This window comes from Parasteatoda tepidariorum, chromosome 7, assembly GCF_982258835.1.
Source record: "Parasteatoda tepidariorum strain Cologne lab strain chromosome 7, Ptep-v5.0, whole genome shotgun sequence".
In the NCBI taxonomy this organism is placed as follows: Eukaryota; Metazoa; Arthropoda; class Arachnida; order Araneae; family Theridiidae; genus Parasteatoda; species Parasteatoda tepidariorum.
In genome coordinates this window covers 90,157,110-90,181,677 of record NC_141761.1, presented here as the reverse complement: position 1 = coordinate 90,181,677, position 24,568 = coordinate 90,157,110, and the positions used below count along the sequence as shown (strand labels likewise).

The 24,568-nt window shown below is 32.4% G+C and overlaps 1 protein-coding gene across 14 annotated transcripts in view; it reads left to right on the top strand.

The window, feature by feature from the left end:
- LOC107451910 (diacylglycerol lipase-beta) overlaps positions 1-22,113 on the top strand; it is a 76,091-nt gene extending 53,978 nt beyond the window's left edge. For 7 of the 14 annotated variants that reach the window (XM_071183166.2, XM_071183157.2, XM_071183156.2 and 4 more), the window contains 9 exons: positions 1,525-1,618; positions 4,394-4,514; positions 6,638-6,800; positions 9,304-9,713; positions 11,600-11,832; positions 12,931-13,047; positions 15,490-15,635; positions 19,540-19,736; positions 20,902-21,399. In XM_071183166.2, the coding sequence (XP_071039267.2) occupies positions 1,525-1,618; positions 4,394-4,514; positions 6,638-6,800; positions 9,304-9,713; positions 11,600-11,832; positions 12,931-13,047; positions 15,490-15,635; positions 19,540-19,702 (1,447 nt within the window). In that variant the 3' untranslated portion in view covers positions 19,703-19,736; positions 20,902-21,399. Of the gene's footprint in view, positions 1-1,524; positions 1,619-4,393; positions 4,515-6,637; positions 6,801-9,303; positions 9,714-11,599; positions 11,833-12,930; positions 13,048-15,489; positions 15,636-19,539; positions 19,737-20,901 lie in introns of all 14 variants that reach the window. The other 7 variants (XM_071183168.2, XM_071183162.2, XM_071183167.2 and 4 more) reach the window with 3 other exon arrangements.
- The last annotated feature ends 2,455 nt before the right edge of the window (positions 22,114-24,568 follow it).

Below are 24,568 nucleotides of genomic sequence, written 5' to 3'. Positions count from 1 at the left end.
TTAGAAAAAATACTTTTTGCACTAATTTATTTTTGCACTCAATAAACACCAGTAATTTATTAAATATTGGGGCATTTGTTTTAGTACAAAAATTACATTTGAAAAACTATCGATTTATAAATACAGCATTCTTACTGTTCAAGTTTAATTTTTTTTTTTTTTGGAGTTTGAACTTAAGGATTGAATAACTGATACTATTTTAGGGTTAATTGCTGTACTATAGTAAGATTTATACAGGGTGTTCTGCATTAATAGAATCTCATGCAAACTTTTAGAATTTTAATCGAAAATAAAGCCTAGATTAAGTTTGTATTAATATTGAAGAAGACAAAAGCTACGTCTGAAAAATATCGAAACCAGTTTTAATTTATAAAAGTTGACAGGAAGAGAAATGTGATTGTCAGAAACTCCTTCAAGTTTCACCAGGCAATCAAACTGGATTTAATATTTTTAATTCCGCCTTCAGAAATAGTGATTCGTCAGATTTTAATTAATTTTTAAAATTTTTTCCTTGCTTTAATATTAGTTTGGGTACCTTTCTTGAAAATAAAATTTTGATTTCTGATTGAACAAGGATTTTAAATATATATATTATGGGCGTTGTTTAAGGAACATCCTATATTTAAAATTTTGAACCGGATAAATTAAGGTATATTATTGGTATCAGACCTGTAGACAGGTCAAATTATATGCATGAAAAATAGATGCAGAGTTACAGAAGAAACATTGATTCATTAAAAATGAAACAACCAATGAATGAAAAAAAAACAATGACCAATGGAAAAGAAAAAAAAACAAAAACAACCCGAAGAGTTTAAAAAGTAATCCACAAATCAATTAAGAAAATGCTGTATGTAGGTAGCACATTGCTTTTATTCTCTATAGCCAGTTGCTTGCACGCAAAAGTTATATTTTCTGTTTTTATTATATATGATAACTTGCCTAATATTTGGTGCGATAACTTACCTATTGCGATGTGCGCTGCTTTTTATTTTAGAGCATTCGCGTAAAACGTGTTCTATTAAATTTCTACCCAAACACATGAAATAATTGCTGCACATTACTTTGCATTTTGACTTACTAATATTTAAAACATCATTTATTAGGCATTTATACTAAACAAAATCAATCGACTTAAATAAAAAAACAAACAGTTTTGGTTCGAAAAAACATTTATTGAAATCAGAGTAGCGTACAATTTTAACTAAAATAAAGCTATGTACAGCACCATAACTAAATAAATCAGGAATTTAGAACTTTTAACTATCTGTAACAATGTGTTGCTGGAATGCAGGATCAATACAGGAGGCTGCATGCATATGAAAATAAGTTGATAGAGGGTGCTCCGTAGTCTCTGGCTTTATATATATATATATATCATTTGTGGACGGTCATTAAAATCCAATAATTGATGAAGCTATGACGTAAAACTATTTAACATATAATGCAAAACTTTTGTAATTTTTTTTCTATCAAAGTTTTTATGTAATTAATTATTGAGAGGAACGTGTGTTTTCTTTCTAGGCTTCAGGCACTTTTCATGATGTGTACAACGGCTACAGAGGAGAGGAAGCAAGCTTACAGAACAGCATCACAGCTTTTATCTCTCTTGTCGTATGTAAGTTAATGCGCATGTTGTATTTATGGATGCTTTCATAAAATGCTACATTCCATCTTTAAATGTTCGATACAATGTATGGTAGATTTCAAATTTGATACCTCTCATGCTTAAGCATATCCAAAAGCTTCACCTGTTAGTTTCTAGGATTCATAAAATAAAACTACTGAAAACATGCGATATACAGAATCGAGGCTCAAAATTCACGGTGGTTCGCAAACCTTTAAAATTTGTCTCTAACAAATACAAAATCAAAGACATTGCAGAACGAAGTTTTTGTAGCATTTATACAAATATTTGATCATGTCTACTTAGGGAGTGGGGATTTCAAATCTAAAATTAAATTTATTTCCAAATCTACGTTTTTTTTAAATATATTTTTATTTTATTTTTTGTCGAAACTTCTCTATATGTAGCAAGGGTTGCGTAAATACAGCGACAAGCTTCTAGGGGAGTCAGGGCACATCATTGGATTAAAATTTCATGGAAAACCATGCCGAGAAATGCAGTCGTACACGGCTAGGTGCGCTTCCTTATCATGACCTGTTCAAATATACTTGAAGAAACTATTAATAATAGGGAAGCCTCCCTAGCGGCACATTCCCGGGCATGGTTTCCTATGCAATTTTAATCTTGATGATGTGCTCTAACTTCCCTAGAAGCTTCTTGCGTCATTTAGGAGATTTCTTGTCATCCTGGGGTGACGCAATCTGGGAAATATGTTCCCCATAGCTTGATCAAGAGAGCGATCCAAAATTTAGACCCCTTAATGTTAATTTTACCTTTTACGTAGTTTGCTTTACCTCGAGCACTTTTTGGAAGTTTAAAGAAATCAAATTTTAATGAAGTATATTTAAAATTCGATTTCGTAGGAACTGCTCAACTGATTTCGCTCAAACTTTAAATTTTGCTGTTCTTAATTTACGTCGCACTTGAGCTACACAATGGGCTGTTGGCGACGGTCTGGGAAACATCCCTGAGGATGATCCGAAAACATGCCATCACAATTTTGATCCTCTGCAGAGGGGATGGCACCCCCCGCTTCGGTAGCCCGACGACCTGCACGCGAATTTAAATTAAACTTTGCCATATTCATACTTGATGACTTTTAATTTTAGACTTTAAAATGACGTAAATATCTCATAATTCTAAATTTTCTCGACTGATATTAAATAAAATAATAACAAATTATAAATATTTACGAAAATATATTTTTCGTATGGAATTATCTTTGGATGAACAAATTTTTTAATTGTGTGCAAAAAATTTTCAATTCGCTTTAGAAGTTCTCGAGCTGCAGCGAGATATGCAAGAAGAAAGAATTAACACCAGTTTAAACTTTGAATCGCTCTCCTGACCAAACTATGGGGATCATATTTCCCAGGCTGTAGCTCCCCCCTTTTATTTTGGAGTTAGAAATCCGAATCTGTTGAAAAAAAGAGTATGTTTATCCAGAGAAAGTACGTTTTTGTGTCTGATATCGTAACTTAAAATATCGTCTGCACTAATTAATTAGTATATTTGAAGCCTCCCCCTTAAACCATTAAGAATGAGTCCTAAAACGGCAAGATCCGATCATTAGATGAAAAGTTATTCTAGGTGGTCCTTTTTTTTTTGGCTCACTGTGTATCTAGCAAAAAATAGACTAAAACTGTCATTAAAAAAACTATAGCTTGGAGCGAGAAACTGATTGCGGATTGAAATCAGTCATATGATAGTATCTAAGATTTGTTAAAAAAATCTCACGTTACAGAAAAAAAAATTATTTCCCAATGTTATTAATTAGTCCTCCGGACCAGCAATCGATGCAAAAGGATGTTATGCTGATTTGGTTTCATTGATTAGTAGTTACGAGTTTTGGTTTGTTTTGCCACAAAATAGCATATTTCATCCTAATTGTGAATATATACTAACTAAATTAACTTTATTAACTTTTATAAATAAAAAATCTGTTGGAAGCAGTGTTCTGACTATCGTAATATCTTTCATGTCACTAGTTCGGATCAGTGACTAAATATTCTCAATTTTTACTCCTGTCATACTATATAAATTTTGTTGGCGTAATGCATTTTTGCACTTCGGTAGAAAAGTTACAGAATTTTTTTTTAAAGTTTGAAGTACACTTTAATTCTGACGCTATGCTCTTGTAATGGCTTCACGAGCCACGATGTCTCTGGGGACAGAGCGTTCACCTTCCAATGAGGCGAACCGGGTTCGAATCCCTGTCCGCATCCGGCTTGAACCGATAACAGTGCTGGCATGAAGTATCCTCAGTGGTAGACGGATCATGGGTTAGAGTCCCCTTGCCGTCAGGCTAACCGTGGAAGGTTCTCGTAGTCTCCCTCTCCATGTAACGCAAATGCGGATTAGCTCCATCAAGAAGTCCTCCACGAAGGAAAAATCTCTCCCAATACTTAATCCAGGAGTTCCCTTGTCTTCTGGATTTGATTCAAAATTACAAGGCTACGGAGTTGTACATTAGTAGTCGTAAATCCATAAAATTGGGTCGGCTGTTCAACGACGGTTTTAAAATAAAATAAAATATAATAGCTTCACCATCTCTAAACTTTGTTCTTTTATCTAAGTTTTTGGTTTCAGAGGTGATAAAAAGGAAGTATACGCTATACTCTTTGGACAAATCTTTTCCCTCACTTTTTATTTCTGAAACCGAAAAATTTGCTAAACAAACAAGGTTTACGGATGCCAAGGAAATATTTCATTTTAAGGTATCAAACAATTTATTATTTGTTAATTTTAAATCTATACTTGTTTTAGGACCTTGATTATACAGTATCTGATATGCTTGCATCTTTATTGATTGCGCGAAGAAAGAGCGTACGTCTGTGGAAAACAGAAAAAAAAACTATAGCAGAACTTCCTCCAATTTCAGCCTCAGGTAAAATTGATTTTGAAAATTGCAAAGTTGAAAAGTTAAGATTTAATTAATATATTCAGTTATTAGTTAAAAGGAACCTTACAATTAATTTCCTAATTATGCTATTTTATTTATAAGGAACTTTACAAATAACAATTTTCAGCTATTTTTTTTCGAATTGTATATAAAACACTGATATATTAAAAAAAAAACTTTGAATCAGGAATTCTGAAGAAATTCTTTAATGAACGTAATCTAGTTGGGGAAATAGTGCCAAATAGGCTATTACTGGCTATTATGAAAAAAATCCAGATAATTCTTTTTTTAGAAGGATTATATAGATCGTTTAAAATTTAAATTCTTCTTTGTTGTTGCCTTTCTAATGACATTTTGACAAGACAAGCTCGCCAACCATTGGACTTTTGTGAATTAAGTCAGGAAAGTGCGCCCTTCGTTTGACAAGAGAGCACCGTTAGAGTAAAAGTACGTCTTGGCTCAGAACCCCATGGATAGATGGCAGCATCGTTCATTCATGAGGCCACTTTCCCAATTTGGGCATAAATCTAAAGGGAAAGGAAATTTTCTCCAGATCCCTGTATCTATGGTATTGTTGAGCGACCTATCACAGGACTTTCGATTCCACAGTTTTTGCAAGCACGTATGGTAGTGTGTTCAATATAAATGTAAAAAACAACAATCTCGAGCTCTTGATATGCTCTACTTCCGGTTGGTAAGTATACAGCTGCTTACTACAGCTATTAATGCTAGGCGATATTTTCAAGCAGATAATTTAGTTTTTAGTAATAGAAATAAATTATATAGCTTCTAATCTCAAATCTGGCGTATTTCATAAGATATTAAGTAATTCTGGTGAATTTGAAGTGAAAATTTGTCTTAGTTATTTAGAGATATATTATTATAAAAAAAGGTGACATGGTTGCTAGACCTAGAAAGAACTTTCTTTAATTGGCAGTTTTGATTTGGCCTCTTTCTGCTTGTCTATTACTCTTTGTTCTTGATGCAAGCCGTGCACCTTCATATGTTAGCGTATTATTCGACCAGCGAGGTTAAGTTCATTTCAGAAATTATCATTTAGGTTTAAATTTCGAAGTTAGTATATTGTCAACTAGGTAAAAAGTGTTTTATAACGATTCTTTTTTTTTCAAGTGGCAAGTCTTACGTCCTTGAAATGACAGGTCTTCAAAGGACGATTCTTCTTTTATACACAAATAATTAATTAGGTTATACATATACAAGAACAAGAGAGTCTCGAAACACATTAATCGTGCTGTGAACCAAATGGCTTCAAAACACATCAAAAGCATTAACTCGGAAATATATAGGCAGTCAAGAGCTTGCAGTGCTTCCTGAAACACCATCCATATCACATGGGTCATTGTGGAATCCAGGATCGAACTCCGGCTCTTTTTGACCGTTGGCTGATTCTTTAACCCCTGTGCTGAAGGTTACCAAACTATATATATGTAAAATGATGCAGTCGGACCGAGCAGGAAAACAGGATTTTAATTAAATCAGAGTAACTTTTATTTGATCATTCTTAGTTGAGTGGGAGCGAAGAAGTGACGTTTACTCCTTCAGCAAACAGTCTTTCTGGGAGGGAAAATCTTGCAAAAAATCCTAAAATGTCTCTATTTAGGGAAAAGAGGGAAATCTCAGAAATTACTATTGGTTAATTAAATAGATCACGCGATTCCCACAAAGCTTAAAAGGAAAAATATCTTTATTTAAATTTATGTATAGTTGGCTAAAAATAGATTTAGAAACAGGATGTGGTTTTTTAAAAGTATCATAAAGTGCTTCGATTTGAAGAATTAAGTAGTAATAAATTAGGAGTTGTTTTATAACGAAGAAACTAACATAAAAAGATTAATCGAAGTTTTTTATGTTACATATACATATTTTTTTTCTATTTTTTTTACAAGTCTCGGTTGAAGAATTTCAAATTTCTTACTGCATTTATTATTTTTAAAGTATATTAGGTTTAGAATTACTTTACAAAGTGTGAGTTTTATGCAGTAGTTAGTTTAAAGATCAACGCAGTAATATCTTTATAATATGTAATCAAACAAAATAAAATGAATGTAGTAATAATTTTATTTGATACACATATTTTCTATTCTTAGATGGACGTGTGTTCGAGAAGTTCCCACCTGATGATTTTGAGCCCTGGATGAATCTCAAAGATGCATTTCACTATTTTAATTTAGGACTGGGTGTATTTGGCTGGTACTGGTTTATATTTAAGAATTTTACTTGTGGTTGCTGCATACTCTGTAGTCATCTAAAGTAGGTTAAAACTTCAAATTTCAAGGCTTAAAATATTTTAAATAATTTAATGTGATTTCTGAGATATTAAGTAAAATATATTCGAAACGAATATGTTTGTAAACCGATGATAAAGTTGTGAAAATGTTTTTTGTTTGTTATTATCATTTTCTTCTGACACAATGTTATTTTTTTCCTTTTTTATATAAAAAAATTTTCCATTTTAGACCGCAATTTTTTTTAAAATTTCATTACATTATTATAATATTTATTTTCATTTCAGAAAAAAAATTTTTAATTGACATCAAGAATTTCATTTGTATCTCACTATTCTTAGTCTGTTGAAGGGTAATTAATCATATTTTTTTTAAAAATATCTATTTTGAGGAGGAATTTTTGTGATTAGTGTCGACAAAATGATGTCACACAGATTAAAATTCAATAAAAAATTATCATCATCTCTATGACGCTATCTATCACGGAAAATTTTTATTGCCTTTTCAGAGACGTAAGTTTTTTTTTTATCATGGTTTTTTATTGAAAGCTTTTTTATTAGGTATTTTGGCATTAATTTCCTTGCGTTATTTATTCATTACAATCTTCTTTTTTCTTTTTTTTAAAATTATTCTCTCTAAGAAAAAATCAGTATTAAACTTATATATACTTGTGTTTATTTTGGGCGATTCATAATATTTCCCTATTTGGAATTTCGAATTTAATCGTATGTAGCTCTTTTATACTATACTATACTATACTATACTATACTATACTATACTATACTATACTATACGCTGTACTATATGCTATACTATATACTATATTACACGGTTCAAATCTTAACATAGGCAGGTTGATAAAACTTTTGCGCCCGGTTCACACTGATCCCACTGCTGACATAAAACATCCTCAGTGGTAGATGAACCATTGGTTAGAATCCCCTTGCCGTCAGGCTAACCGTAGAAAGCTTCTGTGATTTTCCTCCCCATGTAACGCGAATGATATGATATGACAGCCGTCATTGAAGTTTGATTTTGGTGATTTACTGGGAACCGAGTTTTTCAATCAGTCCACTAGACCAGTGTTCCCCAACCCCCGGTCCGTGGATCAAATGGTACCGGGCCGCCCATTTCATTGAAACTGCATTTATGTTTATACCCCAAATTAAAAATATCTGTGTTCCATTAAAATTTTATTTATTTAAAAAAAAGTGGCCCCCGAAGATACTGACATAAATTTTTTAATGTTTGTAATGTATCATTGTCTCCGATTACCAGCAGGGCACCGCCTCATTGCAAAAATACAAGCTCAGGGTTCTCATTGATTTAACGTTCTAGTAAGTTAAAATGTTAAATCACTTTTTATTTATTTATTATCACTTTTTATTTATTTATTTTTATTAACTGTATTTTATTTTTAAGGAATGTTTAAATACAATTAAATTAAAATTAATAAATCAAAATAATATAAGATATAAACAATCAACGTCCCACCTCCCCCAGTGGGCCGCGGTTAAATTATCACACGTTGACAGGTCCGCGGTGATAAAAAGGTTGGGGAACACTGCACTAGACCACAGCTAGAAATATTTGGAAAAAAACTTTCATCAAGCAATGAGGTGGAAATAGTTGAAGATGATGATGGTATTGTAAGGTGGCAATTATGCATTTTAAAAGTGTTATAAGGAGTGAATGATTAGCTTTATTTTGAATACACTACCATATACAGTAACCATAACAAATTTAGTTTTCAAACTGAAAAAACTAAAAATCAGTAGTTTTTATATATTTTTGAAAAATACCACCTTTTAGGTGTCCACCATCCCTCTGCTACCATCGCTCATATGCTTTTGTAGCTCGTTGAATTTCTTCCTAAATTCGAAATTTCGACTCCTAAATTGATTTTGACGTAGTTTCTGAAATACTCAACACATGTGATTTCAAACAGCCCACAAGTAGTCCTGTTTAACAAATGACCTCAAGGGATTTTTACCTAAGTCTTGATGGCATCAGTTGATAGAATAGCATTATTATCATTAATTTCTTCGACTTTTATACCGAGTTATGGCGTTTATACTGCTGTTTTTGATCCGTTACTTTTTGCCGGTAATATCTTTATAGAGTTCCTAAATTGATTTTCATGCAGTTTCTGAAATACTCAACTTTTGTGATTTCAAATAGTCCACAAGAAGCCCTGTAGAACAAATGATCTCACAGTTCTGTACTTTGGTCTCCATACCATGGGCTGATGGAACAGCATTTCAACATTTATGCTGAATAATGGAGTAACTCTTGTCGTTTTGTGAAATGACTTTGCAGTATAAACACGTTGCTTTTCTATTCCTAGCTCCATTGTATTTAAAAATGCTTCACGAGATGGCGGTAGCATTATTCGCTTCATTCCATCTTAACCAAAACAAGAGCTGTTGCTAAATCACCTGTTTCACAGTCACCTGATTCACTTATACGAATAGATTTATTATTATCATTTTGCACTTTGCGAAATTATCATAATTTATCTTTTATAGATGTTGCTTCCCTTTCCGAAAGAGGGCGCACATTGTCGAAGGCGACAACTGTTGCGGCTGTGATGTCGCCGGACTACAACTCACCACAAAACTGTTATACGAGGATCTGTTATTAGTCAGCTACAAAGACAGAGTGTTCGAATTGCCATTTTTCGTCACCTACGACCATGAAACGTCAGTCATCCTCGTTACAGTCAGAGGAACCATGTCCATGAATGATTTTCTGACTGATTGTGCGGCGACTTTCGATAGCATGGACGAGCCCGGCATTCCTGCTGGTACTTTTTGTCATGGCGGATTTATGACTGCTGCTCGAATTATCAAGAAAAAGATGGATGAGAGACATATCTTAGAAGAGGCTTTTAGTGATAGACCTGATTATCAGTTGATTATTACTGGTCACAGCTTAGGTATGTATCTTTTAAACCGCTTCATTATTGCATCAGTGTGCACTAATATAGCAAAAGTAATTTATAATTAGGCGATGATCAAATATATTCTTTTTGGATGCCTTAATATATTTTAATGCATTTTCTGTAGTCAGTATTGGTTTTTAATCAGGATTTTATATTCATGAATCAATCTTCTAATAGTTTTAAACATTGTATTAAACTGATATTGTATTCATTATTGCATCAGTGTGCACTAATATATCAAATGTAATTTATAATTAGATAATGATCTAATATATTCTTTTTTGGATGCCTTAATATATTTAAATGCATTTTCAGTACTCAGTATTCGTTTTTAATCAGGATTTTATATTCATGAATCAATCTTCTAAGAGTTTTAAACATTGTATTAAACTGATATTGTATTTAAAAACAAAATAGCAACTACCACATAATCCACAACGTCAATTAACGTCAATTAATGTGAGGTTAGTTCAATACATCGCCGTATCACACATCGAATTTGTTGAAATATTATTCTTTTTCGTCTACGTCAGTGTTTCCCAAAGTGTGGTACGCGTACCCCCAGGGGTACGGGAACAGTTTAGCGGGGGTACGCGTTCTTATGCGAAATATCTTGCAACAAACGAAAATTTCACAAAATTTTATTTAAAAACAAAGCTAGCCATGAAAATTTACCATTACGTATTTTTCTATTGGCTATTTTTTTGCAGAGTTAACAGAGGGGTATCAACAGCCAGTTGCGATTTTTAACTTTTGGGCAATTTTTTTACGGTAAAAAATACATTCATTTTGTATTAGTGGTACACAGCGTTACGAAAAATTTAGAAAGGGTACAGAAAAGTCATAAGTTTGGGAAACACTGGTCTACGTCTTTTTCTTAACTTAGGTTTATTATTTGTTTTGTGCACCTGGCAACTTCTATGCATAATTAGTTTGTTTATGTTCTACAAGGCTTCGTGCGTGTCTTTGTGCTAAATAAGAAGTATGTAGTGAAAGAATGGAAATCCTAGTGAAAGAATCTTTGTGTAAGGATATAGAATGTGTCAAGAGAATTCATGCTTGGCGGGATTGGTTTACTCGAAATAGAACGGAAAGAACAGCTTCTAACGTAACAAATACCACACTTCAACAACCAATCAGGACCGAGATATCCACACTACGTCACTTTCCATCGTAACATCCATATTAAGATATGCGTAATATGAAAGATATTAATTACATTAACGTTTACTGAGCTATGAAATCGCCAAATTCAATAATTTCAAAGATAAATTCGTTTTTAGAGCTCACTACTCCAATATCAGTTTACACTCTACTTTTACAGATTCAGGGTTGCCACTCCACAGGGAAAACCTGGAAAATACAAGGAATTTAAAAAATCACCTAAAATAACAGGGTAAATGCAGGGAATTTTGATTTTTTGCTTTACAAACTGGGAAAATACAGAGAATTTTGTTTCTTATTTTTGTCTTTTAAAGAATGGTGACCTCTTAAAGCGTAATCTAAGAGATATTTAGCCATGATATTTGAGCTATACTAAACTATTTCATTTAATATAGCATTATTGAAGTATGTTCAGCTGTTTTTCCAGCGATTAGATATAGTTAGCCCAATATAGCTCACGCAAGAGCAAAGTAATTGTTGTCTCCTCTTAATATATTGTCTATAATATGTACAGGGAAAACACAGGGAATTTGCTTTCCAGATTTGAGTGACAACCCTGAGATTTCTTTTGAATTCCTATCTTTTTATTCACGTGTTTTATTCACGTGTTCACGGAATACACGTGTATTCACGTGCACATACGTGCAGTATTAAAAGCAAGTGCTATGGATGTTTTAATTAGGAGCTAATTAATAATTAATTAACTGTTTGATTAGGAGGTGCTGTGGCTTCAATTCTGACTCTGTTGTATAAACATCAGTATCCTAACGTAAAATGCTACGCCTTTGCACCGCCACCGACAATAAACAAGACAGCCCTTCCTTACGCGGAGAAGAGCATTTTTGCCGTTTATTACGGAAACGACATAGTTCCTTGTATAAAGTACGAAACCATCAAGAAACTCATCATAGAGATGGAACAAAACTTTAATGAATGCACGCTACCCAAAGTAAGTTCTTTTTTTTCCTCTCCATAAAACTTCATAGTATTTTTTTAAAATTATTATTATTAAGGGGAGGTTTATAACGACCACCCTTAGTATTTTAGTACCTTAGTCGAAAATTATGCAAATAAATATATTAAAACGGTGTAAATTTCAAATTAATATTTAAGTGCGGTATAAAAACGAACACTGACGAATGGGGAAAGGTGAAAAAAGAAGGTTTGCTTTACATTTATGGTGGTCCTGCACCGCAATTGGCTAATGCGACAGTTATTCCGCTTGTGGGGTTGTGAGTTAAATCCTGGAAGACAGTTTTATCAACATTTCCTATAGTCTGTCTATGGAAAGAACTTCCCTCACCATTCGTCTTGAGTAGTGGCGGTGATTATGGTTACAGGGTTCATATAGGGATGTTGGACCAATATTTAAGACAGGTTTTGGCACGGGTCGGCGAAAGAAAGAGATTAAAGGGAGAGAGAAGCTCTCCTCTCTGAAATAGCAACAGACGGCGAGTCTATAATAACAGACTTTGTGGTGAGGGGAGTTCTTTCTATAGACAAACTATAAAAGCAGATTTCTATACAAACTATAGGCCTTTACGTGGTTTATCATAATGAAATCCTATCCTAGGTAGTCCAAATTTTGAACATCTTTCTTATTTTCCCCTCAGTGCGCATTTAAGTAGTTCTAATGTTGTGACATCTTTCTAATTTCATCCACCGCGCAGTTTATTTTTATTTCCTCAAACTACTAAAGTGATCCTTGTGTTTCACGCTAAATATATCGTGGCTGAAAGTCTTCTCTTTTGTTGTAGTGTGTATGTTTGGAGAGAGGGGTACCAACTCAGATGTCGTTCACATCATTTAACTGGGATTGATATTACATGGCATTACATGAAAGAATTATAGTTTTTGAATTGCATTTGCGCCTAGAAACATATGTGCGATTAGCAAATTTAATTTAAAATGTGTTCTTATTATCATCAAGGGTGTTGTAATTAATCGTTATAATTAAAAAGAATTTACATTTATAAGAGATCAGTTGCATGCTAGCATCCATAAAACCAATCTGAGAGTACTAATTTTAAACTTTTTATTCCTTTAGTACAAAGTATTCATAAGTCAACACCATATCAATAAAGATTTAGAAAATATTGAACGAAACTCCAGTGTTAGCAGCTCAAATGGGAGCTCTGCTCCATTAACTAGCAATGAAACTACTGTAAGTACACTTATTATAATTTCTTTCATTTCATTTATAACCAAATCTCGTTAAAATAAAGCATCTTTGTATTACTGGGTCCTTATTATTGTTATTATTATTTGGTTCTGGCTCTAAAAGCAGAAAATGTTTAACTGTTTGTGACATATGTAAGGGTGAAATGTTTTACATGAAGTTACTCAAATGTTGTTATTGGCTATCTAAAATATAAAAACGTTCATTTTCGCGATTTAGTTTGAAACCCCCGCTTTGCAATTTTGTTTATTTTATTTTACAACTGAGTTAAACAGCCGACCCAGTTCTGAGTTTGCGACTATCAATATTCAGCTACGTAGCCTGTAGTTTTGAACCCAACCCAGAAGACAAGAAAACTCCTGGTTCAAGCACTGGAAAAAAGTTGCTTTTGGGGAGGACTTATAAGATGTAACTCACCAGCAGTTTCGTTACTTGGAGAAGAATACACAGAAGCCTCCCACGGTTAGCCCGACGGAAAGGGGAATTTAATCTATCTACCACTAAGTATGTTTTGCGTAAACACTCTGGTCGGCGCGAGCCGACAGCAGAATCAACCAGCCACCATTGAGATTCAAACCTAGGTCACCTCATTGACAGGCAAACTCTCTATCACTTGAGGCACAGCCGTTTCGCTATTTTGCGGAGGAAATGAAAACTGTTGTAACCTTTCACCTACTTTTTTAAACTATTCCAAAACACTGCATTGAAGATTTTAAATGATTTGAAGGACCGTGATATAAACTTGTTCTGCCAACATCTACCATTTTCAAGTGCTCTAGACTTATGATGCTAATCCAATTGTGAAGAAAAACTTATTAAATGACTGTAAACGGCAACAAACGGCATCACAAATCTGTCATATTATTGATCTTCTCACTCTTCAACTTCGAGTATTGTGCTTATTCTTACATATGATCTACCTAATTATTCAGAGTTACTGTAACTTCCTTTTAAAGTCCTGAATCTCTTTTTATTTTAAAACATCGGAGCATTTAAAGTAAGACATTTTATCAAAAACTTATTGCTTTTTACATTGTGTTAAAAACCGATTATTTATCATCAATTTTAAGCGAATTTAAAAACTACAAACATCTGGTAAATATAGTGGGAGGGGAAATACAGCCTTCCAAAGTATTTCTAAAACGCTGGTTCTCAAACTTTGAAGGCTAGTGCATCGATTTCACAATTTTTTCATAATAATTTCGCCCTCATTTATAAATATAAATTTATTAAAATTTTAATTTTAATTAATTTTATGAATTAAGTAAGGAAAAGTACAGAGAATATTGACTCAATATCAAAGCTAGGGTAGGTTTTTAAACTCATAATTCAAAAGAATATAATTAACATAACATAAAATGAAAAAAAAATTCAATAAAAAAAGATCAATAGTGTGCTTACAGGAATGACAAAAAAAGTAACAGAAAAACAAAACTGATGGAAAAACACTTTTTTTTAAATTATTAAGGCTTGTTTTAATATTAGAACAGATTAAATGCTTATTTAAAAAAATACCAGATAAAATGCTCTCTTCTTAAATAACACTAGAGAACAATTTTTTTTGCTATATCTATGCAAATACTTTATCTTAAATAATTTGAGAAAGGGGATTTCAAATCTGAAATTAGTTTTGCTCCAAAAGCTACAGATTGTTTTTAAATGACATTTTAGTCTGATGTCGAAATGTACAAGCTTAAAAAAGTTACATACAACATAAAGTCGCGTAAATGTTGAGACAAACTTCTGACTGAGTTAGGGCACATAACCAGTATTAAAATTGCATAGGAACCCACGCCCGAAAATGTCGGTGTACGCTGATAGGGGCCGTAACCTGTTCAGAAGCACATGAGGAAATTCATGACAGGGCATTTCATGACAGGGAAGCTCCCCTAGTGTGGTGTATTATGCTATTTCCAGGCATGAGTTCCTAGGTTCCTAAAAAAATTTAATTCTGATGATGCGTCCTAACTCCCCTGGAAGTTTGTCAAAGCATTAATGTGCCAAATTGTTTTATAGCACGTTTTTAAACTTGACAAAAATAGACTAGAAATTTCAGTTTGAAAAAAGAACTGTAGCTTGGAAAGAGGAACCAATAGCAGATTTGAAAACAGCGATCTCAAATCTTTCAGTGATCTACAATCTAAGAAACGCAGAACAAAAATGTTCCTCAGTGTAGCTCATTTTAGAATTGTTTAAGGACAATTACGTAGAATAGTCATGAAGTTACGTAGAGTACTTTTCAAATATCTCTCTCCTATGTTAATGAAAAACTTTCAAAGATTGTATGGTGTATGGCGCATATTTCATAATGCTATTACTGTAAGTGTTTTGATGTGTATGTTCATAAGAAAACCTCTCTCATGTTAATAATAAAAATAATTGCTATTTTGCGAGCATTGATTCCTGATGATGATAATTCCATTTTAGTGTTATAATACTTTTCATATTCAGCAATCATCTCAACCCGTCTTGGCAAGAAGTATCAGCGCGTCCCAGCCAATCACGCAGGATGTATGCTCAGAAACTAGCTTCATTGCTGGAAAACTTTTACACATTTATCCCCAAAAAGACAGGTAGGCTTTTAAATTAGCTCTTGCTTTTGTATTATATATTTTTGGCATAAAATTGTTATACATTACGAGAACTATCCCAAAGCAAAGATTCCCTCTTTCATACAATGAACTATTGTAACTTTACAATAGATAACAACAACTGGGGGGAAAGCACTTTTGTTGACCGTAGGACAGTTTTTGTAAGCCTATGTCATAGCAGCTCCTCGCCTCGTCCTTGCATTAAACATTATCTTTTACCTCGTGGCTGGAAATAAATCGCTTTCTCACCAAATTTCATTTCGACGTATAAAGGTAGCCCACTGAGTATGAAGCTAATATTGTGGCTTAGTTGTGTGATGATTTTCCTTTAAATTTATCGAAGAAAAGAGATGTTTTAGAGAGCCGTTATGGGAAAGATGTAGCTCAATACCTTTTCATGGACATAGCGGGGAGCTTTTATGACATGGATACGTAGAAACTACTACAGAGTCAATAAAAATGTAAAAAAAAATCTGTATTAATGTTTTAAACATTAAAACCATAGAAAATAAAAGGATATTTGTAATTAAAAAAATATAGGTGACTTTTTTTTAGAAAATGGCTCCTTTTCATTCATGCAAATACCTAAGATTTAATTATTCTTTTTTAAGCTTGGAAAATACTAATAATAATTAATACTATATAGTATAATAATACTACATAGTATAATATTACTTGTAATGTTTTCAATATAACGCTTTTTTTTTCAATTGAACTTTCAACAAAACAAACAGCAAATGAATTCGGAAGACTCCGCAAGCTTTCTTTCCTGCTACCCAGAATATAACAAGCTGCGCTATTTTAAACAAATATAGCCAAATAAGGTCTCAAAACATGGCCAACCTTACGCTTTATTTATGCTGTGATATTAATTTTGTTAAATTTGTTTTAGGCTCACCACATGTTAGAATTTATAAATGACACTAAACTCTTATAAATGGTAAAATTACGCGCATATTTAACCACAAATCGCAATAATAAAACTTCCTATAACGCTTAACCTGTTCTCACATCGTCTCGTAAGCATAACATAAGCGGAGGGATACACCGAAAGTTTTCTAAATTTCTTCCGGTTTTGTTGTTGTTCATTTGCGTCGCACTAGAGCTGCACAATGGGCTATTGGCGACGGTCTGGGAAACATCCCTGAGGATGATCCGAAGACATGTCATCACAATTTTGATCCTCTGCAGAGGGGATGGCACCCCCGCTTCGGTAGCCCGACGACCTGCACGCGAAGTCGAGCACTTTACGGTAGAACAGTTTAACGAGGATCAATACCGCACACCCTCGGTCCCTACGCAGGCTGATCCAAGTGGTCACCCACCCGCACACTGACCGTAGCCATCTTCCGGTTTCAGAAAGCTTGTTGTCGTTTACATTCGGCCAACCTTCCATAAACGTTGAGAATAGTTATCGGAAAAGTAACCTTGTTTATTATTGATTCAGTTTTTAGATTTAAAAAAAAAATTATCAATGCGGATAGAAGTTGCAACTTTTTTTAAATGCTTATAACTAAATAAATAATGGATTACCAATAGGTTTTAAATATCAGAGTTTAAAAAAATCATAACTAGATTTAAAAAAAATATTTAACTCTCGGAATCGGTGTAGCCCTTGCACGGAACAAAATACCATTTAGTAAGAGCTGTTTTTTTTTTTTTTTTTTTTTTTTTTGGAGGACTAGGTAACAGGAAACAAAACTAATTTCATTCTTATCGTTTTGTTTTCAGATTAGTAAAACGAAGTCTACTTTAAATTTACTTTTTAGACCTGCAGCACTACAGTGAAATTATTTTTTAATTTAATATTTTTTTAAAACTTAAAACCTTAAATTGAAGTAAATAATCGATAATAAAGTTCCAGCATTAATCATTTTTACGCGTGTTGAAAATCGCTAAATAAACTAAACAAACCTTAAAAATGACTATCAAATTTCTTGATATTTTAGAAAGGTAGGTACTTTATTTACGTTGCACTAAAGCTGCACAATAGGCTATCGACGATCTGTCTGGGAAACATTCCTGAGGTTGATCCTGAGGCTATCGCAATTTTGATCCTCTGTAGAGGGGAAGGCTCCCCAATTTTGGTAGCCGACTACCAGTCGAGCACTTAATGGTAGAAAAGTTTAACGAGGTGCTGACTTCGGTGTTCAACTGGAATTGTGTATTTACGATCAGTCGACTGTGGGACAAACAGATATTTGTTTTTTGGTGGAGCTCTTAAAAGTTAAAGTAAATAAATACAAATTTTAGTATGAGTATTGTGAGTATATCTGTGTAAACATACAAAAAAATTAAGTAATGACATGGCTAAACTTAAATGTAACCACCTGTATACATACTTGCTCATTATACCTAAATTTAATTTGTTGAAGTATCCCATTCTAGTGATCCGAAAAATAAAAATGATTTGTCATCTGTTTTGCACGTGTGATATTCTAGGTCATGTTAAAATTAAATATTAAGCATCATTAGCAGCCTTGAAATCGTAAATTAGAGATGGATGTTGTAAAGAATGGTATTGTATGGCCAAGAATAATAATTATTCTTGGCCATACAATATCAGGCCAAGAATAATAATCATTCTTGGCCATACTGCCTTTGAAATTATTCAGTGTGCATTACAATAAATATTTTCAAATTAAAAAGTTTTTGTCTAAAATTTTCTTTATTACTTTGAATTTCTTCATTGATTTTATTATTATAACAGAGAAATAAAGATGACTATGTAGTTATTAAGAACATTTCTAACTTGTGAAAATATTAATAGTTTAGATTTCAAATTCTCTTAATAATTTAAAAGTAAAATGAAAGACACTGATTATTTTTAAACATTATGAATCATGTTTTATGTATAAAGGCAAATATCTCAAATCTTAAAGCCTTTAGTTTCTTTCGAGTTCAGCCTTTTTATTGCTAAAATATTGACTAAAAATATATTGAAATTTGCAATATTGAAAAATATATGTTTAAAAGTTTATAAACCCATGTTAGCCTAAGGGAAAATTAAAGAACTAACTCTTTATATTAAAAATCACAAGTTATGATCTTTAAAATAAGTATTTTAATGAAAAATGGTTCATAGTAAAACAGCATCACTCACGTAACAAAATGACTAAATGCTTTATGCCATTTGGAGTCAGAAAATTCCTTTCGTTTAACATTCTCAGAAAAATTGATCAAGCTTTGAACCATATATTGATACCCTGAACCCCAATATCATACAAACTTGATGCAACCTTAGTAAGGTATAAATTTACATTCTTTTTATGTCAAAATGTGCCATATTATAGTATTTTTCGAGTTAAGGAAGAATTGGTTCATATGATACAACTGCCTAAGGCAAAAGGCCAGTGCACATCCTTTTCTTTCTGAGAATAACGGAATATGGTTCAATTTTTCACCATACAACGTTGCAAGTTTGAATAGTTTTTCAAAATTTTTAACAGTGTTGTTTAAGTTGATGTAATTAAGCCAGGTTGTTCTACTTATTTTAAGCTTCTGGGGTTGTAAATTAATACTTAAAAGAGGTGGACGCGAGAATGCAATCAAAACATGTCAAAACAGATGAGAGGAAGGTCGTATGAAAAACACCAAAAATAAGTGTGATTACCTGATGAAACAGGAAGGTGTTTTTTAATATGCACTTCTGTTTAATTAGGCAATCAAACAGGTTTTGATTTTTTTAAATCCACCTGTCTCAGTAGTAATTTGCTAGCTTTTTTGTTCCTTTATCATTCAAAAAATCAATTTGCAGCCCCAAATGTTTAATATTCTTTTAACTTCATTTCTAACAAAGGTTCTAACTCTATATTTATTGCCTTGCAGAAGTTTACATAGGTTTTGCTAAAAATTATGAAATAAAATGTAGCGTTTTTCTTCATAGATATATACTGAGGTTACCTGATCGTGAGGAATATGATAGAGTCATATTCCGACCGAGAATGATCCTAGATCATGTTCCTATATTTATCGAGAGAGCTCTAAAACACCTAGGTAAACACGAATTCCTTGATGCAACTTCTCTAAAAATTCCATCAGAACAATAATTACACTGAGTTCGAATTATTTTCATCATCAGAAGTAAGTTTCAGTTACTTTCTAATACTTTTCTTTTAATTTTTCATTATTTGTTCTTTACTCTATATAATTACAGGCCATGGTAGCCCAGTGGCTAGGGAATCAGACTCCGCCTCCGAGGAGACGGGGTTCGATCCTCTACCCACCGAGTACATGCGATATATGTGCTCGTAAAATCTGTGGAATCGAAAGTTCTGTGGTCGTTAAGCAGTACCATAGATGCAGGGGTGTGGAGAAAATTTTCTCCTTCTTCTGATCTGTAGCTAAATTGAGGAAGTGGCCTCACGCATGAGCGGTGCTGCCATCTATCAGTGGGGTTCTGAGCTAAGACGTATTTTCACCGTTGCGGCACTCTCTGATCAAACAAAAGGTGCTCCTTTTTGACTTAATTCGCAGAACGCCACGGCTAGCGAGCTTGGTTTGTCCCAGTGACATTAAAAACAACAGCAATAGCATACTGTATTATTTAAAACAATCACAGATCTTCAAGTTTTTATGTGAAAAAAATGGCATTTTATGAACAATAAGTTTTAAGTAATAAAAATAAGAAATAAGCCTCTTAGCAATATAAAAAAATTTTGCTGTTGTGTGGAGAGTATAAAAAGGCTTTTCTGCTAATTTTACAAATTGAAAAAAAAAAAAAAAATACTATATATGAAATACAATAAAAATCAATTTTTATTGAATTTTTCATTACTTAAACGACATGCAAATGTTTATTACCAATGTTATAAATACCGTCGACAGTAAAATAAAATATTGCAGATTATTCGACAAGAATTGAGAAAAATCGTTTAGATTATTTTTCGCCAAGAATTGGAGAAAAAAAAAATGAGTAATATTTTTGACAAGAATTGAAAAAAAATTGTGTTGAATATTTTTTGATAAGAATTAAATAAATAAAAAAAAAAAGCATGGTTCTATGATTTTTTGACAAGAGTTGAAAAAATTGGGTTGATTAGTTTTTCTACAAAAATTATAAAATAATAAATGGAAAAAAAACATAACTATTTTGAGAATAAAAATTTCATAGAATGACTCTTATTCAACAATAGTTTTATTATTAGTCTTTGTTTTCCATTGTATTTCTAACGTTTTTAAATGTTTGACTTTTATATAAACAATTTGTGCATGAAATATTTTTAAAAACTTGTTTTTGTTTTTACAGAAGTTTGAAAGAAGTTTTACAGAGTTTGAGAGACTACAGTGTAAATTATATCTCATATACACTTGATGAGTATTTATCAAAGTTTATCACTATAAAAGTTATTTATTATCTTTGTAATGTATTACCATCCACATAAGTGTTCCTTTTTTGGAAGAAGCTTGTTATTTCAATTTTAATCATTTGTATGACTCAATTTTTCAAATCCAAAACAAACATTATTTTAAGCAAACTTTTTGAAAAAATTGTTTTTTTGACATATACTTCAAAATCGGACAGTTAAAATTTATCTGCAATTTTATTTAACAAGCTGCATTCACAGACCCAAGAAAAAAGCAAACAAAATGAATTGAAGAGGTGAAATCTGCGAGAATCATAATGAAGAGTTGAAAATGATGAGTTGTGTGCAATTGCAAGATGTTGAAAGTACTACTTCGATAACAGTGAAATGATGCACGAGTTTTGGCGAGTGCCAAATGTTGAAACAAAATGAATTGAAGAGGTGAAATCTGCGAGAATCATAATGAGGAGTTGAAAATGATGAGTTGTGTGCAATTGCAAGATGTTGAAAGTACTACTTCGATAACAGTGAAATGATGCACGAGTTTTGGCGAGTGCCAAATGTTGAAACAAAATGAATTGAAGAGGTGAAATCTGCGAGAATCATAATGAAGAGTTGAAAATGATGAGTTGTGTGCAATTGCAAGATGTTGAAAGTACTACTTCGATAACAGTGAAATGATGCACGAGTTTTGGCGAGTGCCAAATGTTGAAACAAAATGAATTGAAGAGGTGAAATCTGCGAGAATCATAATGAAGAGTTGAAAATGATGAGTTGTGTGCAATTGCAAGATGTTGAAAGTACTACTTCGATAGCAGTGAAATGATGCACGAGTTTTGGCGAGTGCCAAATGTTGAAACAAAATGAATTGAAGAGGTGAAATCTGCGAGAATCATAATGAAGAGTTGAAAATGATGAGTTGTGTGCAATTGCAAGATGTTGAAAGTACTACTTCGATAGCAGTGAAATGATGCACGAGTTTTGGCGAGTGCCAAATGTTGAAACAAAATGAATTGAAGAGGTGAAATCTGCGAGAATCATAATGAAGAGTTGAAAATGATGAGTTGTGTGCAATTGCAAGATGTTGAAAGTACTACTTCGATAGCAGTGAAATGATGCACGAGTTTTGGCGAGTGCCAAATGTTGAAACAAAATGAATTGAAGAGGTGAAATCTGCGAGAATCATAATGAAGAGTTGAAAATGATGAGTTGTGTGCAATTGCAAGATGTTGAAAGTACTACTTCGATAGCAGTGAAATGATGCACGAGTTTTGGCGAGTGCCAAATGTTAAAACAAAATAAATTGAAGAGGTAAAATCTGCGAGAATCATAATGAAGAGTTGAAAATGATGAGTTGTATGCGATTGCAAGATGTTGAAAGTACTACTTCGATAATAGTGAAATGATGCTAGAGTTTTGGCGAGTGCCAAATGTTGAACTATTGCAGATATTGTTAATTTGAATGAAAAAGTCGAATTGGTTTTAAAGGCTCCATTGTCATATCAAATAACAGTTCTCAACAAATTATATGCTATTTTGTAAGAGTTATTCATGACTATTGAGTTAAGTTTCGCTGACCTAGCAGTTATTTAAGTACCTAACAAACGCCAGAGCAGAGTATGCCAATTATGAACATGACGCAAAATGTCATTATGAAGAAAACGGCACAGTTTTGAGAAAAATGAAAAATGCTTGGGGTGGAAAATTCTATTCAAAAAATGTTCGTACTCTGTATTATTATTGTATATAGAGTTCTTAGAAATATGCAAAAATTGAGAATTATCCATGAGATTTAATACTTTTTATGTAATTTGGAAAATCTCAAAAAATTGGTGATTTTTAAAAACATTAAACATTCAAATTAACTAAAATAAATTATACGTATATAATTAATGCATTGAAGTGATTCTACCTTGTTGTTTTCACTGTCGAGCATCATTTTAGCTCTGGTTTTTTAAACATGCTTTTATCTTCATATTTATTAACGTATTTTACCATTTTTAATTATTATTTTTACATTTATTTAAACTCATCGTCTGTTTCATAACTACAATAGTTTTTTGTTGATTAAATTAACAACAATGGAATCCGGTTTATCAAATAACTGGAGTATCGAAGCTATTTTTTTTAAAACATTTAATAGATCAATCGGAAAATGAAAAAGCAAATCACTTTATATAATTTTTGATATAAAGATAAGTTTTTTTAAACTACTTAGATGCATTTTCAATTGTTTGAGAAAAACTGATTCAAGGCAATCATTTGTTATTGTCATCGGCCATTAAGGCAGAGAGAGTGCGATTGTTCTTGTCTTCCAGTGGCGCCATCTACTGCCAAGAATTCAACCTCCGCCACACACATACGTCACACCCGTTTCTTGGGTGGACCCATTCATGCATTCGTCCACAGATCATAATTCTGACCCGAACCAGAGAGCGATCAATCTCCAATTCAGTACCCTTGGAGGTACAGATTTGTTAAAGAAACACGGAGTACTTTGTGACTCAGCAGATTTAACGTGCACCAGTTACCATTTACTACACGGGTAGTCTTCGGCCGGTTGGATTCGAACTCCCGTTAGCACAAACGTGAATCCAGCGCCCTGCCAACCAGGCTATTCAGGCCAAGATAATCATTTAAGTTATGAAAGTAAAACAGAGAACTCAAATTTCTTGGAATAACCTATTTTTACCTACTTGGGAATAACCTTGTAATGTAATACTGTTTATAGCCTACCTTAGAGTAACCAATTTTTTCAACTGATTTACATCTTGATTTTCAAAAAAATTCGAATTTAAATACAATTTTATGCAAAATTTCCTTTCAAGAATTATAAATTATTTTTAATTTACAAATGATCAAAATTTTGCTTTTCGAAGAGACATCTTTATTACCAACTTAAACAACGCTATTTTGGATGAGAAAAGAAAAATCCAAATTGAGTTGCTTAATTTCTAATGTATGAAATTTTTTTTTCTATTTTTAAAACATTCTTGTCTGGCCTATTAGTTGAGTTAAAAATAAGATGTGCCCATCAAATTATTACAATTGCACTTGGTACAAGATGAACTTGCTACTTGATTGTGCATAAAATTCTAATGATTAGAACAGTGTTTTTTTGTGTTAAAAAGATTTCAGTTCAAGTCAGAAATTTAATAAAAAATGCTGTTTTAGATTTATTTTCCATCAAAAAAAACACTCTATAAAGGTAAAAAAATAAAATTTGTTTGATAAGAAACAATGCTGATTAGATAATGAAAAACATTTTAAAACATTTACAATGTGTTTGTGAAAGTATTTCATCATGTATTGTATGTTTATTTACAAAGAAAATTATGAGTAAGATCTGTTTGTGGTATTTTTTTTAATCTTTTTTTTTAAATAAAACTGCGAGTAAGATATGTTTATAGTATTTTTTTGATTGTTAAAAAAATTATGAGTAAGATTTACTTATGGTATTTTTGTGATTATTAAAAAATTGTTTAATCGAATTGATAAAAGAATGTAACTAACTATTTAAAAAGTTGTTCAATTGTGATTTTTGCGAAAATGTGGAAAAGTTTTTTTTAAAAATGCTTTTTTCCTTCTTATTACGTAATTTCCCACTTC